The 17,640-nt window shown below is 42.9% G+C and overlaps 1 protein-coding gene across 1 annotated transcript in view; it reads left to right on the top strand.

Annotated features, from left to right (window-relative positions):
* The first annotated feature begins 524 nt into the window (after positions 1-524).
* LOC106567868 (connector enhancer of kinase suppressor of ras 2-like) overlaps positions 525-17,640 on the top strand; it is a 52,755-nt gene continuing 35,639 nt past the window's right edge. Inside the window, 2 exon segments of the mRNA XM_014137699.2 lie at positions 525-1,073; positions 11,379-11,542. Coding sequence (XP_013993174.1) covers positions 1,010-1,073; positions 11,379-11,542 — 228 coding nt within the window. The 5' untranslated portion in view covers positions 525-1,009.

Here is a 17,640-nt window from a genome sequence, read left to right as displayed (position 1 = left end):
AATTGTTTCAATTAAGGGTTTTTATCTTTAAGCAAGGCAAATCATTTTCTGTTAATGGAAAAAAGCGCCCACTCTTTCATAACCAGCTTAGTCCTGTAATGCATGGTGTTTGTGTAACCCTGATACAGTCATCTTTAATATAAATAGGCCTACAGTATCATATGCCTTCAATAGAAACTCATAATGCATAGTGAAACTATTGGGCATAAAACATTAGACATTCTGAGTTACAAACGCGTAATGGATGATTGATCGGTTATTTCAAAGAACAAAATATATATTGCAATGCCCTATGCCCATTCATTCTTCTCTTTCATACTCTCAATTAGACAGATCAATTAATGATATATTGAATAGGGCTACATATCAACTTGCTTCGTAGAGGATGATAATAAGAGAGGGGGACATTACAGCATCCTCAGCCTCTGTTACGACCGTATTTTCCGCTAGACAGCGCTTGTATGATGGAGGCGTGAACAGCGACAAAGAGGCGAGGGAGATACAGTGAACGTGCATCTGATGAGGATTAAAAAAGCCTGCAAGCGCTAGTGTGACTCAGTGGGTTGGTCTGAAGGAAAATACATGGACTGCACAGTGCGACTGGGAAATACACCCACAGATGCCAGTGAATGCGTCCTCTATTGGATGGTTGGAGGCTGGCTGTACTGATCAGTTGATACTAGGCTGGAGATGAATTGGCGAGAGGGTCGCAGATGGTTCCACCAGAATCATGCAGTGTTGGCAGCAGCCGACGTGAATGACAAATAAAGGAGATATTCGCGATATTCGAGCGAACAACGCAAGCACCAAGCGCAGGGGATTGTGTAGAAATCTATCGGACTTGAATCAAGCCACGCATAACGTCGCCTCGGATCCGATGGACCTCCCTCACCGTTGTTAGAAAACACACAAACGGATTATAGAACAAACATTGGTGAATTTGGTGAATGTAATAGATTGAAGTGTTAAAGCGTTTATTTTGTCAGGCGAGACCTGAAAAACTTCCTCAATGGCTCTGGTCATGGAGCCTGTGAGCAAGTGGAGTTCGAGTCAAGTGGTGGACTGGATGAAAGGTACGCCACGGTTTGAAGATAGATGTACATTAGCTGTTGGCAACCAACCTGCACACAAAATGCAGTGAAATATATCTTCTCTGGACTCAAGTATAACGGCACTAAATGCGCCCACTCCGATCAATAAACAGTGCGAGGCTAGAGCCATCACTGGTGATTGGGGGAAAGAAAAACACCTGCTGAACCTCCGTATATGTAGGAAATTATATAATGGCAACATATTGATATTTTATTATATTCTATTATTCTATTCAATGTGGTATCTCTATACCACAAATGGAATTACATTTTCAGTAGAAATGTGGGGTGTGGAATTGGCAGTGATATAGATTTGGACCTGAGAGAATCTCAAAGCACTGAAGGATGAGTTGGTTCAGTGGTTCAGTGGTTCAGTTCAGTTGGTTCAGTACAGTTTTTGCCTTTTAAATGGCCGATCAGAAGGGTCTGAATATTTCCATTATGGGATTAATGATCCACTGAAATTAAGGCATTGGGGTGAATTTGACTCTGAAGTGAAAAAGTATTTATAGTAATGTAGACCTGTAGCTATTTGAAGTGTAGCATGTTAGACACTAATATATGTAAAATGACTTTAATTTCTGTGGAGGTTAGTTATAGGGAATGTAAAAGATGGACTTTGTAGAGAATATATTACTAATAGCTATTACATTCCTCTGGAGTGGATCTAGTGCATATGCTAAATATATCGATTAATTTATTATTTCACATCTGCAATACAGCGTGTGATAATGCAGTAATAATTATATCTTGAGTGAAGAAGAGAAGACAGATGATTCTTACAGTATGTGGTGCCGGTTCAGGTGATTCCTATGAGAGATGTAGTGTGTGTGAGGTCATGGATCAAGGCTGGAGGTAGGCCCATGTTGTTTTGGAGAGATGCTTAACCAGATGGTGGTAAATCCCCATGTGCTGCTGAGCCACTGTGGATTGATGGAACAGCAGTTGATAAGACTATCTTTAACACACACACACACACACACACACACACACACACACACACACACACACACACACACACACACACACACACACACACACACACACACACACACACACACACACACACATACACACACACAAACACACACACACACACACACTTTCCATTTGAGAGAGAGAACATGTTTTCTGTTCATTCTATGGTTATTGTTTACATAGATTGCGTGTTACTGTCATGTGTTTCGTGTGTATCTCATGCCTGTGTACCTCTGTGTTGATATGTATCATTATTACTGTGTAAGGTGTTGGTTGTCTGTGCTGAGCAGGGTACTTATGTGAATGAGTATACCCTCGCAGTGATGCTCAAACTAATGTGTTAATTTACTTATTCATGCCTCCACACTGCCTCAACACACGCTCATTCACAGACGCAGTCGCGCTCCAAACATACACAGGAGCTTGGCTGGCTGAGTCAGACATACTACTGACTGACTACTGGGATTAGACACAAAGCAGTTTACAAGTTCTGTAAAATAGTACATATTAGTGTAGGTGTCTGTGTGTGTGTGCTTATGTGTGTGTGAGAGAGAGTGTTTGCTTGGAAAGACTAGTGGAATCGGAGGATTATAGGGATGTAATGGAAGAGGAAGTGGGAATGGCAGAGGAGAGAGTAAAATGATAATAATGAGGAGATTCAGAGCTGATGGAGAGAAGAGAAAGAGATTGTATATTGGAAGAGATGGAGAGGAGATGAGGAAGGGAAGACATTTCAGAGGGAGGGCCCTATGGTAGCCGAGCCACATCTGATGACTAGAGCTGAGACAGGTTCTAGGCGCAAAGCCTATAGTAATGTTGATGTAAAGTGAGGGATGGAGGAATGGAGGGAGCCACATTCACAGAGAGAATGAAAGGAAATGGAGTTTGTGTAATCTTGTCTCAGATCCATTCTTATACTCCCAGTCCCAAGAGCCCACGGCATCTCCGTCTCATCATTACCATTCAGAGGTTCCATTATTAGCATACAGCTCAGTGATGTCCTGAGGCCAAATAGGAGCACCCAGTGACCTTCCCATAATGCCACTCTCTGCATCCTCCTGGTGTTTCCTGTGTCCAAGCCTCTCTACCCTCTCAGCACCGACAAAGGCCTCTCCACAGAAAAACCCCTCCACTTATGGAAAATATATGGAGCCTTTAAATTAAGGGCGAACTGTGCTTATTTACAGATATATTGCAGTTTAAACAGCTGCAAATACTCGGTTCATGTTCAAGCTAAGTGTTTTATGAAAAGAGAAACAGTTTCATAAATTATAAATTATTTTCACACAAAACACCTGCCATACATTTGTGCTAAAGGCGATTAGTAAGATGATCATGAATCTAGCTAAGCTGAAATGCACTGTCCAAGTAGAATCATGTTAAAAAAGACCAATCTTCTCACTTGGGTTGCATATCATGCATATTTGATGTTTGAATATTATGTGCCATATGTTGGGTATGGGAGTGTATGTATAGCCTAGAGTATGTGTGTGCACATTTACACCATGTTTCTTGGGTTGAGTGTGTTTATCGTCTTCATTTATTTTTATTTAACTAGGCAAGCCAGTTAAGAACAAATTCTTATTTACAATGACAGCCTACCCCGGCCAAACCCTAACCTGACAACACTGGACCAATTGTGCACCACCCTATACGACTCCCAATCACTGCCGGTTGTGATACAGCCTGGAATCAAACCAGGGTCTGTAGTGACACCTCTAGCCCTGAGATGCAGTGCCTTAGACAACTGCGCCACTCGGGAGCAGGTGAGCAACTAGGGTTAAGTGCCTTGCTCAAGGTCACATCAACATATTTTTCACCGAGTCAGCTCAGGGATTCAAACCAAGCTCGGGGATTCGAACCAGCAACCTTCCGATTACTAGTCCAACGCTCTTAACCGCCCTGTCAAACTTTGTGTGTGTGTGTGTGTTTTGATCTGAATGACTGGCACCCTGCCCATGTCTCTTGACAGTGATAAAATATGTAGATTAACATAGTGCCCCCTCCCCTAGAAAGCCAACTCAATAATGTATCACAACACTAAACAGAATTTACTCACCGCAGCCTCAATTACTAGTGGATTAATAGTCTCTTAATCAGATCTCTCATTTCATCTCTCTCTGTGTCTCTTTGTGTGCTCTTCCCAGTCTGGGTGGCTGTCTGTCTCCTCCATTGATCTCATCACAAAAATAGCTCTGTTTGTTAACAGGAGGCCAGGTCCGTTGATTAAGGGGGGATTTCTGGGGTAAAGCTATAGGCTAGTTTGTTATGGAGGGGTTGCTCTGCCCATTTAGATGGACAAAGCCCATCTCTGAATTGAGGTGTAATATACATGTTTAAAGGACAAATACGTGTTTGTCCTTTAGAATGGATCATCTGTGTGTTTATATATGGGGATAGCTCTGTTATCTGGAGAGAGCATTCATACTTTAGACAATGTCCCTGCTTGTTTTGGTGGGGAGAAGTTAGAGGGGTCTTTTCTGTATCCATAATGTTTCACTTACATGTTTACTTACAGTATTGTCGTCTTGCAGCAGACTGTACTCCAAACCCCACTGCATGGTTTCTATAGCAACATGGGATTTTTTTCATTGACAAGTGGGTCTCCATTAACTTGGTAAAGAGGCTGATTTGTTAAGCCCTTAAATTGTGTACAAAGCCATAGAACTCTCTTCTTGCAGCTTCTCCATCATTTAGCTGCCAGCTGAACTTGAGCTGAATCCTTCATTAGGTCTAGGCCCAAGAAGACATCGAGATTAAATCAAAAGGAGGGCTCCACAGCCTTCTTTGTGGGAGGCTGACCAAGGGAGGAGAAAGGATAAAAAGAGTGTGGGAGAGTGGATGAGGGAGAGAGGAAGAAACACTGAGACCGAGAGATGAGGGAAATGGAGCTGCTGTGCTCTGGAACAAAACACAGACAACCTGACTGGTTCTGCTTTCTCTCCACTTCCTTCTTGTCTGTTGTATGTAAAGGTGTGTATGAATGTGTTTACATGGATGTTTGTGTGTTTATATGTTTCTCTGTATCATAGCCAATGTAAGGAATAATGGCTGCCATGACTAGTGCTGTGGGGGTCATTACATTTTGTCAGCCGGTGATTGTCAAGCAAATAACAGTCGGTGTCATGGTAATTGACCGTTAATTAACATAAACACATTTAGCATCCATGTGATATAGTCTACACCTTCACAATAAATCCACTATTTATTTTAGACAGGTCTAAAGAAGCATGATATGAAGAAAACATAGTCTATTTCAGAAGAACAGAATAGCATACTCTGAGTTGTTAGGTCCTGATGTGGCTATGACAAATAGCTGTGGGCTACAGTAGTTCATTTAGCAGACAATATTTGCTTATAATTCTGTGGCATTATTTTATATTATTTTATAGTATGTAGAATATAATCGAACAAAGTGCGCATAAGCGGCTATTCTGTGTAGAGCGGTTAACAAAGAAATATGTACTCCTATATTCTTAATTTAGAGTTATTAATGTAACTTTAGTTGTTCTACAAACGTTGGGCTATATGTTTTGATTTTTAATACATTGTAAGGATGCATGATGAGATTCTAATGATGATTTGAAAAAAGTCGCTTAAAAGGCATGAGCTCTGCTTTGTTTTTTTGCGCAGGCTGTAAACACTTCAATAGTCTCTCATTCACAATTTGACAAGCACTTGATAATGCCTCGAATTTCACGGCAGCATCCCCTTTGTGGCCGTAATGCACCCTAAACAAATCCATGCCTTTTGCGGCCCGGAGTGCTGTGTTGTGCCGTTCTCCCTGAGAGTGCTGCACAATCCGAAGCGTCTCTCACTCGCATGGCTCTCCGTCACCTGATCGGGTCTTTCTCACAGGCTACAAGTCAGACACATCCGGGAGGCAACTGCGCGCGTCCTTATCCAATTCCGAGGTGCATATTGAAGATATTGGAAGAACTGTTCACATTTACTTTTTGTCAGCCAACAAGATGAGTAGGCCTAACGAACAGCAAAAGCAATAGCCTATGTCAATCTACTATCCCCCATAGTACAAAAGTCGACCTATTATATTCTGTGTGAGAATTAAATATTCTAAACATAGTCTGGGACAGTTGTGAGATGCAATAGATCTCAAATTAATACAACCACTAGCGTCAAAAAAACGTTTTTTGTACAATGTGACTGACGCAACAGATCAGAACGTTTAGCTTAAAATGTTGATAAACTATTAGTCTATTTCTTCGCATTATAAACGCAGCAAATCTCACATGGTAGTAGGCTATAACCTGAATGTGCCATTAGGGAAAACACCATTATCAAAAGTGACCGCAAATGCAATTATGCATTTCATGCTTTTATTATAAAGGTGCATGTTTAATGGTGAAAAGTATTTTTCCCAAACTTGAAACTCACGCGCTGCTTATGTATGCCAGTTAGGCGCTACACCCCCTGTAAAGCAGATTAATGTTCTTGATTTTAAGTTATTTGGCCACTTTAGTGGCCTAGCCCATAGGCCTAAAACATGTAGGCCTATGGGCTAGGCTACAAGAGGTGTGCGACTATAATTTAAAATAAGTCGTAAAAAAATGCATTGTTTCTTATGCTGGGCATCATTCACAAATGATAATATATAATTCAAGTGATAGGCTAGACTTATCACCAATCAGACTTCCTGATTTAATCTTGTTTTTAAACATGCTAAATAATATATGTGTGACATTTGTTTTGATTTATAATGGACCATTATCATGCACCTGTATCGAAACGGGCAGTGGAAAAAATACATGTAATCTATGCATTTAAATAGCGAATGGAGGAAGCTTTTCCCCGTGGATTATTTTATTATTTATTTTATTTTATTATTTTCATGCCAGCCAGGTAGGCTATAGTCATGTGGTAAATATAAGCAATGTGCTTAATATTAGGAAAGTTGAGAAATAAAAACAGTTGGCCTAGCCAATAGAAAGTTGATGGGTTCCCCATCTTTTTATTAGCAGCCATCACTATGTTTCTCCCACAAATGCATAGCCTATAGAAATGTTGCACAACATGAGCTCATGGGCTCTCATGAAGTGTTTGATTAGATTTTCAATAACATTTGCATTGATGTCAGAGTGATTAGAGGGACAATAGAGTGCTGAGTACCAAGCCGTTAGCATGTTTGGTAGGCTACCAATGACCGGCAACAGTATGAACTTGGAGAAGCCTAATTACTGTGACAAAACCTTAATGTGGAATTTGACTGCCTTCATGACTCGTGACCGCTGGTGTGGTAGTAATATGTTCACCGCAACAGCCGTGAACATCAGGCTGTGCCATGTAGGTCTGCCCCTATTTAGTCCTTGAGATGAGATCCATGGTGTGTGTGTGTGGGTGTGTGTGTGTGTGTGTGTGTGTGTGTGTGTGTGTGTGTGTGTGTGTGTGTGTGTGTGTGTGTGTGTGTGTGAGTGTGAGTGTGAGTGTGTATAACAACACTGTGTGTCTGTGTGTGCGAAAGTAGTGTGTGTAAGCTAAGTAGGTCTGTCCCTATTTGACACAACTGTCCTTGAGATGAAGTACCAGTGACTCTCTCAATACGGAAGTGGTCAGATGATACGGATGCTACGCTACAGGACTGTTTTGATAGCACAGACTGGAATAAGTCTGTAATACCAACATGTTTCCAGCATGTTGGTATTACAGTCCCTGTGCCCAATAACACCAAGGTATCCTGCCTAAATGACTACCGACCCGTAGTACTCACGTCTGTCGTCATGAAGTGCTTTGAAAGGCTGATCATGGCTCACATCAACACCATTATCCCAGAAACCCTAGACCCACTCCAATTTACATACCGCCCCAACAGATCCACAGATGACGCAATCTCTATTGCATTCCACACTGCCCTTTCCCACCTGGACAAAAGGAACACCTACGTGAGAATGCTATTCATTGACTACAGCTCAGCATTCAACACCATAGTACCCTCAAAGCTCATCACTAAGCCAAGGACCCTGGGACTAAACACCTCCCTCTACAACTGGATCCTGGACTTCCTGACGGGCTGCCCCCAGGTGCTAAGGGTAGGTAACAACACATCTGCCCTGCTGATTCTCAACACAGGGGCCCCTCAGGGGTGCGTGCTCAGTCCCCTCCTGTACTCCCTGTTCACCCATGACTGCATGGCCAGGCACGACTCCAACACCATCATTAAGTTTGCCGACGACACAAAAGTGGTAGGCCTGATTACCAACAACGATGAGACAGCCTATAGGGAGGAGGTCAGAGACCTGACAGTGTGGTGCCAGGATAACAACCTCTCCTTCAACGCGATCAAGACAAAGGAGATGATCGTTGACTACAGGAAAAGGAGGGCCGAGCACACCCCTATTCTCATCGATGGGGCTGTAGTGGAGCAGATTGAGAGCTTCAAGTTCCTTGGTATCCACATCACCAACAAACTATCATGGTCCAAACACACCAAGACAGTCGTGAAGAGGGCAGGAGAACACCTATTCCCCCTCAGGAGACTGAAAAGTTTTGGCATGGGTCCTCAGATCCTCAAAAAGTTCTACAGCTGCACCATCGAGAGCATTCTGACTGGTTGCATCACCGCCCGGTGTCAGAGGAAGGCCCAAAAAATTGCCAAAGACTCCACCCACCCTAGTCATAGACTGTTCTCTCTGCTACTTCATGGCAAGTGGTACCAGAGCTCCAAGTCTAGATCCAAAAGGCTTCTTAACTTCTATGGGCAACGTGGGACGCTAGCGTCCCACCCGTGGTACACACTATCAACAGCCAGTGAAATATCAGAGCGCCAAATTTGAAAACAACAAAATGTCATAATTCAAATTTCTCAAACATACAACTATTTTACACCATTTGAAAGATAAACATCTCCTTAATCTAACCACGTTGTCCGATTTCAAAAAGGCTTTACGGCGAAAGCATAAAGTTAGATTATGTTAGGACAGTACATAGACAAAACATTACACACAGCCATTTTCAATGCAAGAACAGGCGTCACTAAAAGCAGAAAACCAGCTAAAATTATGCACTAACCTTTGACAATCTTCATCAGATGACACTACTAGGACATTATGTTAGACAATACATGCATTTTGTGTTCTATCAAGTTCATATTTATATCCAAAAACAGCATTTTACAATGGCGGTGATGTTCAGAAAATATTTTGTCTCCAAAAATTCCGGTGAATCAGCACAACAAATTACAAAATTACTCATTAGAAACGTTGATAAAATATTAAACTGTTATTCAAAGATTTATAGATTAACATCTCCTGAATGCAATCGCGTTGACAGATTTCAAAATAACTACTGGGAGAGCACACTTTGCAATAATCTGAGTACTGTGCTCAGAAAAAAACAGCAGGCAATTATAGACACCGGCCATCTTGGAGTCATCTAAACGCATAAATAGCATTATAAATATTCACTTACCTTTAATATTCTTCATCAGAAGGCACTTCCAGGAAGCCCAGGTCCACAATAAATGTTGTTTTGTTCGATAAAGTTCATAATTTATGTCCAAATAACTCCATGTTGTTTGCGCGTTCAGTAGGCTACTCAAAATGTAGGGCAGCCCAAATAAATGCTTCACAAAGTTCAAGTAACATACACATCTCAACATCAACTGTTCAGAGGAGACTTTGTGAATCAGGCCTTCATGGCCGAATTGCTGCAAAGGAACCACTACTGAAGGACACCAATAAGAAGAATAGACTTGCTTGTGCCAAGAAACACGAGAAATGGACATTAGACCGGTGGAAATTGGTCCTTTGGTCTGGAGTCCAAATTGTAGATTTTTGGTTCCAACGGCCGTGTCTTTGTGAGATGCGGTGTTGGTGAACGGATGATCTCTGTATGTGTATTTCCCACCGTAAAGCATGGAAGAGGAGGTGTTATGGTGTGGGGGTGCTTTGCTGGTGACACTGTCTGTGATTTATTTCGAATTCAAGGCACACTTAACCAGCATGATGTGTGTGTGTGTGTGTGCGTGTAACAGCACTGTGTGTCTGTAAGCAGTTTGTGTCAGTGCTGGAGAAATTGTGTGTGAGTGTTGAGTCCACACTTAGACAGACAGTGACTGATGGTGTTTGTACAGCTGTGAATTAAAGCTTTCAGAGAGGATCACTGAGATGGTGCCATCTCTGTTTTTGTATGCCAGTGGGATGGGAGGATCAATTTGAAAAGCTCCTCTATTCCTCCCCCAGGGAGGGAAGCATGGAAGAATGGGAGGATGATGCTTTGTGTCAATTGGGTTTAATGTGGGACTAAATGTTTATCATGACAGGCCTCTGTCAACTGTTGGTTATGAGTGGGCCGTATGTATGTAGTAAATGCTGTGAGTGTTTGAATGTCATGGTCTTAATAAATATATGACGTGTGTCGGTTCTGTTAATAATAGGAGGAAGGTTGTATGTAATGGTATGCGTAGGGGGAAAGGGTTGATTGTGTGTGGGTTGTATGTACCATTGTAATTTGTTGGACATCCATGGAGGTCTGTGTAACGTGGGTGATTAAAGCTTGCCTATGGTTGGCTAAGGCTGTGTATGTATGTCTGTTCAGCTGTGCCCAGAACAGCACTATGTTCAGCTCTGCCACGTGTGTTCATCTTTGAGATCTCTGTGTGTCAGTTTGTATTAAACCAAGCACTGGCACACACTCAAAGGCTACAGTTTCAAAGCCCAGAAATGAGAGACGCAGAGACACACACACACACACACACACACACACACACACACACACACACACACACACACACACACACACACACACACACACACACACACACACACACACACACTTAGAGAGATAGAGAGTGAAAGAGGGGAGAGTGAGAAAGAGAGCGAGAAAGAGGGAGAGAGAGCGAGAGAGAGACAAGATGAAGCGATTGAGTCACTGTAAACCCCTCAGGACTGCAGAGCTGAACTGATAAGAGGGAGTTTCTTCACACAGCCCTGACCAGATAACATAACATCTTCACACACAATATTTAGACTGATGTCTGGAAGGGACTGAGGTTGTTGGGGCTTACATCTGAAACACACTGCCTGCATTGGCCTTAGTTGGTCATAATAACCTGCATGGATGGATGGAGTTGATACAAAGACTATTGTAACTTGAATAGTATTATATTGTCTCTCAAAGTTATATGCTATTACAGTTCCTTACCAGAAATATTTTTAAATGAAACATCAATAGATGTATATGAGGTAGTAGCAGACAGGAGCAGAGAGGAGTGAGCCAGAACAAATCCATTTATCGAATGAATATTTCCCTTTGTAATTAGTTTTCACCGCGTCATCTCGTCTCCTCTCTCTCCAGGGCTGGATGACTGTCTGCAGCAGTACATTAAGACGTTTGAGAGGGAGAAGGTGGGAGGAGACCAGCTGCTTCGTATCACCCACCAGGAGCTGGAGGACCTGGGAGTGTCCCGTATCGGACACCAGGAGCTCATCCTGGAGGCTGTGGATCTACTCTGTGCTCTGGTGAGTAGCCATGATGGAGTCAGGGGGTGCTGGTCAGGGATTAGGGCTGTGTCCTGGTGAGTCCTCCATCCCCTTCATTCAGTCATGTATTCCTCTCTAGAGTCACCACCAGGCTGTGTGGAGTCATGAATCATACAGAGAATCTATGATTTACACAGAGATTCAATGACTCATCCAGAGGATCCATGAACCCCCTAAAGAGTGTGAATCAAGTCAGAAAGTCAGAGAACCATCCAGAGACTCACCAACTGAAGTAGCTGTTTAGTCCAAGCCTAGGCTTAATCTGTGTCTAGGAAGTCAGGCTTTGGTGTTTAATCTGTTTTTCTTAAAAAAATGTGGACATAGTGAAGACCCCTTTTATAGAGGTCAAACAGGCAGCTGGTGGGGATAGTGCTTATCTGTAAGAGTCTTTACAGCTTAGGAGTGCAGTGCTAGGATATGTTGAAGCATTTTTGCTCTGACAGCATTTCAGACTCTTGTTCAATCTTGTATGTTTTGTTTTGCCTGACGTCTGTGTCAATCTTAGGACATATCATTTTATAATCCCCTTAGGTAGCATTTTCTTTCTGATTATTGATAATTAGTAGTTGCCACCTTCACAGCTGGGTAAACTTCTGATTTAGGCTGATAGTGTTGTATTAGACCAGGTAATTTCCCTGTTTGTCAGTTAACTTCCACTGGTCCTTCTGTATGATGGAGGGATAGTCACTCACTGTAATTGATTCCAGAGAAAATAAACACACACACATACTGTACAATCACACCACCCCACACACAGACACAAAACAATACACATCAGCTTCTAGGGTGGTTTTGGTGGGTGTGACACGTGGATGATAGAGAGTGATGACCAAGAGCATCGAACAGATAGAGAGAAAGAGGGGGAGAGAGAGGAAGAAAGAGAAGATAGAGAGTGCGAGCAGAGATTGAGTGGGTGAGATTAATGGGACTAAAGGGAAACGAGTGACGCGTAAAGAGGAGGTGGGATGGAGAGTGGGAAGGAGTGATGTAGAGAGAGAGGAGATAGAGAGGAGGGGACGGAGAGTTAGGAGACAGAGGTCACAGATGTTATCTGAAGCCCACTCATCCTCCATAGCCATATGGGTAAGCCTTGCCTTCACTCCCAAAGCCCCTTATGTAACTGGGATTTGGTTAAATCAGTCCGTCAGGCATGCTGTATTAAATATGATTACTCATCGGCCAGCCCCCATCCAAGAAACCCTGGTGTTGCAACTTTACTTTCATTAATCTGATGACTGTTATTTATCTAATCAACTAACTATGTAACAATTAACTAATTAGGATTTGGGGCACCACGAGAGCGGTTCTTTAAAGAGTAACCATCTCCCAAATTAAACTCTAAAGGTCTTTACCTATCACATCCATAAATAATCAACTTATTAATCATAGCCTCGTATCATATCATCATTCTGAACAGTCATAACCTCCTTGCATCTGCAAAAACCCGGGCCTTACTAATGATTCAGTACCACACAAATTGGTTGAATTATTTATTTCCTAGCTAACTAAATGGTAACACAGGATAAACATACACAATACATTAGAAACAGGTCCCTAGCGACTGACAACAATATGGCTGCATGCTACAAAATCAAATCAAATCAAATGTATTTTTATATAGCCCTTCGTACATCAGCTGATATCTCAAAGTGCTGTACAGAAACCCAGCCTAAAACCCCAAACAGCAAGCAAAGCATGTGAAAGAAGCACGGTGGCTAGGAAAAACTCCCTAGAAAAAACTCCCTAGAAAGGCCAAAAACCTAGGAAGAAACCTAGAGAGGAACCAGGCTATGAGGGGTGGCCAGTCCTCTTCTGGCTGTGCAGGGTGGATATTATAACAGAACATGGTCAAGATGTTAAAATGTTCATAAATGACCAGCATGGTCAAATAATAATAATCATAGTAGTTGTCGAGGGTGCAACAAGCACGTCCGGTGTACAGGTCAGGGTTCCATAGCTGCAGGCAGAACAGTTGAAACTGGAGCAGCAGCACGGCCAGGTGGACTGGGGACAGCAAGGAGTCATCATACCAGGTAGTCCTGAGGCATGGTCCTAGGGCTCAGGTCCTCCGAGAGAAAGATAGAAAGAGAGAAAGAGAGAATTAGAGAGAGCATATTTAAATTCACACAGGACACCGGATAAGACAAGAGAAATACTCCAGATGTAACAGACTGACCCTAGCCCCCCGACACATAAACTACTGCAGCATAAATACTGGATGCTGAGACAGGAGGGATCAGAAGACACTGTGGCCCCATCCGATGATACCCCCGGACAGGGCCAAACAGGCAGGATATAACCCCACCCACTTTGCCAAAGCACAGCCCCCACACCACTAGAGGGATGTCTCCAACCACCAACTTACCGTCCTAAGACAAGGCCGAGTATAGCCCACAGCGATCTCCGCCATGGCACAACCCAAGGGGGGGGCGCCAACCCAGACAGGAAGACCACGTCAGTGACTCAACCCACTCAAGTGACGCACCCCTCCCATGGACGGCATGGAAGAACACCAGTAAGCCAGTGACTCAGCCCCTGTAAAAGGGTTAGAGGCAGAGAATCCCAGTGGAAAGAGGGGAACCGGCAAGGCAGAGACAGCAAGGGGCGGTTCGTTGCTCCAGCCTTTCCGTTCACCTTCACACTCCTGGGCCAGACTATACTTAATCATAGGACCTACTGAAGAGATAAGTCTTCAGTAAAGACTTAAAGGTTGAGACTGAGTCTGCGTCTCTCACATTGGTAGGCAGACCATTCCATAAAAATGGAGCTCTATAAGAGAAAGCCCTACCTCCAGCCGTTTGCTTAGAAATTCTAGGGACAATTAGGAGGCCTGCGTCTTGTGACCGTAGCGTACGTGTAGGTATGTACGGCAGGACCAAATCGGAAAGATAGGTAGGAGCAAGCCCATGTAATGCTTTGTAGGTTAACAGTAAAACCTTGAAATCAGCCCTTGCCTTAACAGGAAGCCAGTGTAGGGAGGCTAGCACTGGAGTAATATGATCAAATTTTTTGGTTCTAGTCAGGATTCTAGCAGCCGTATTTAGCACTAACTGAAGTTTATTTAGTGCTTTATCCGGGTAGCCGGAAAGTAGAGCATTGCAGTAGTCCAGACTAGAAGTAACAAAAGCATGGATTAATTTTTCTGCGTCATTTTTGGACAGAAAGTTTCTGATTTTTGCAATGTTACGTAGATGGAAAAAAGGCTGTCCTTGAAACAGTCTTGATATGTTCTTCAAAAGAGAGATCAGGGTCCAGAGTAACGCAGAGGTCCTTCACAGTTTTATTTGAGACGACTGTACAACCATCCAGATTAATTGTCAGATTCAACAGAAGATCTCTTTGTTTCTTGGGACCTAGAACAAGCATCTCTGTTTTGTCCGAGTTTAAAAGTAGAACGTTTGCAGCCATCCACTTCTTTATGTCTGAAACACAGGCTTCTAGCGAGGGCAATTTTGGGGCTTCACCATGTTTCATTGAAATGTACAGCTGTGTGTCGTCCGCATAGCAGTGAAATTTAACATTATGTTTTCGAATGACATCCCCAAGAGGTAAAATATATAGTGAAAACAATAGTGGTCCTAAAACGGAACCTTGAGGAACACCGAAATTTACAATTGATTTGTCAGAGGACAAACCATTCACAGAGACAAACTGATATCTTTCCAACAGATAGGATCTAAACCAGGCCAGAACTTGTCCATGTAGACCAATTTGGGTTTCCAATCTCTCCAAAAGAATGTGGTGATCGATGGTATCAAAAGCGGCACTAAGATCTAGGAGCACGAGGACAGATGCAGAGCCTCGGTCTGACGTCATTAAAGGTCATTTACCACCTTCACAAGTGCAGTCTCAGTGCTATGATGGGGTATAAAACCTGACTGAAGCGTTTCGTATACATTGTTTGTCTTCAGGAAGGCAGTGAGTTGCTGTGCAACAGCTTTTTCTAAAATTTTTGAGAGGAATGGAAGATTCGATATAGGCCGATAGTTTTTATAATTTCTGGATCAAGATTCGGCTTTTTCAAGAGAGGCTTTATTACTGCCACTTTTAGTGAGCTTGGTACACATCCGGTGGATAGAGAGCCATTTATTATGTTCAACATAGGAGGGCCAAGCACAGGAAGCAGCTCTTTCAGTAGTTTAGTTGGAATAGGGTCCAGTATGCAGCTTGAGGTTTTGGAGGCCATGATTATTTTCATCATTGTGTCAAGAGATATAGTACTAAAACACTTTAGTATCTACCTTGATCCTAGGTCCTGGCAGAGTTGTGTAGACTCAGGACAATGGAGCTTTGGAGGAATACCCAGATTTAAAGAGGAGTCTGTAATTTGCTTTCTAATGATCATGATCTTTTCCTCAAAGAAATTAATAAATGTATTACTGCTGAAGTGAAAGCCATCCTCCATTTGCGAAGGCTGCTCTTTAGTTAGCTTTGCGACAGTATCAAAAAGACATTTCGGATTGTTCTTATTTTCCTCAATTAAGTTGGAAAAATAGGATGATCGAGCAGCAGTGAGGGCTCTTCTATACTGCATGGTACTGTCTTTCCAAGCTAGTCGGAAGACTTCCAGTTTGGTGTGGCGCCATTTCCGTTCCAATTTTCTGGAAGCTTGGTTCAGAGCTCGTGTATTTTCTGTATACCAGGGAGCTAGTTTCTTATGACAGATGTTTTTAGTTTTTAGGGGTGCAACTGCATCTAGGGTATTGCGCAAGGTTAAATTGAGTTCCTCGGTTAGGTGGTTAACTGATTTTTGTCCTCTGACGTCCTTGGGTAGGCAGAGGCAGTCTGGAAGGGCATCAAGGAATCTTTGGGTTGTCTGAGAATTTATAGCACGACTTTTAATGCTCCTTGGTTGGGGTCTGAGCAGATTATTTGTTGCGATTGCAAACGTAATAAAATGGTGGTCCGATAGTCCAGGATTATGAGGAAAAGCATTAAGATCCACAACATTTATTCCATGGGACAAAACTAGGTCCAGAGTATGACTGTGGCAGTGAGTAGGTCCAGAGACATGTTGGACAAAACCCACTGAGTCGATGATGGCTCCGAAAGCCTTTTGGAGTGGGTCTGTGGACTTTTCCATGTGAATGTTAAAGTCACCAAAAATTAGAATATTATCTGCTATGACTACAAGATCCGATAGGAATTCAGGGAACTCAGTGAGGAACACTGCATATGGCCCAGGAGGCCTGTAAACAGTAGCTATAAAAAGTGAGTGAGTAGGCTGCATAGATTTCATGACTAGAAGCTCAAAAGACGAAAACGTCATTGTTTTTGTTTTTGTAAATTGAAATTTTCTATCGTAAATGTTAGCAACACCTCCGCCTTTGCCGGATGCACGGGGGGTATGGTCACTATTGTAACCAGGGGGTGAGGCCTCATTTAACACAGTAAATTCATCTGGCTTAAGCCATGTTTCAGTCAGGCCAATCACATCAAGATTATTATCAGTGATTAGTTCATTGATTATAACTGCCTTGGAAGTGAGGGATCTAACATTAAGTAACCCAATTTTGAGATGTGAGGTATCACAATCTCTTTCAATAATGGCAGGAATGGAGGAGGTCTTTATACTAGTGAGATTGCTAAAGCGAACACCGCCATTTTTTATTTTGCCCAACCTAGATCGAGGCACAGACACGGTCTCAATGGGGAAAGCTGAGCTGACTACGCTGACTGTGCTAGTGGCAGACTCCACTAAGCTGGCAGGCTGGCAGGCTGGCTAACAGCCTGCTGCCTGGCCTGCACCCTATTTCATTGTGGAGCTAGAGGAGTTAGAGCCCTGTCTATGTTCGTAGATAAGATGAGAGCACCCCTCCAGCTAGGATGGAGTCCGTCACTCCTCAACAGGCCAGGCTTGGTCCTGTTTGTGGGTGAGTCCCAGAAAGAGGGCCAATTATCTACAAATTCTATCTTTTGGGAGGGGCAGAAAACAGTTTTCAACCAGCGATTGAGTTGTGAGACTCTGCTGTAGCGCTCATCACTCCCCCTAACTGGGAGGGGGCCAGAGACAATTAATCGATGCCGACACATCTTTCTAGCTGATTTACATGCTGAAGCTATGTTGCGCTTGGTGA

Source organism: Salmo salar, chromosome ssa13 (genome assembly GCF_905237065.1).
Source record: "Salmo salar chromosome ssa13, Ssal_v3.1, whole genome shotgun sequence".
NCBI lineage: Eukaryota > Metazoa > Chordata > Actinopteri > Salmoniformes > Salmonidae > Salmo > Salmo salar.
This window is presented reverse-complemented; position numbering and strand designations above follow the sequence as displayed.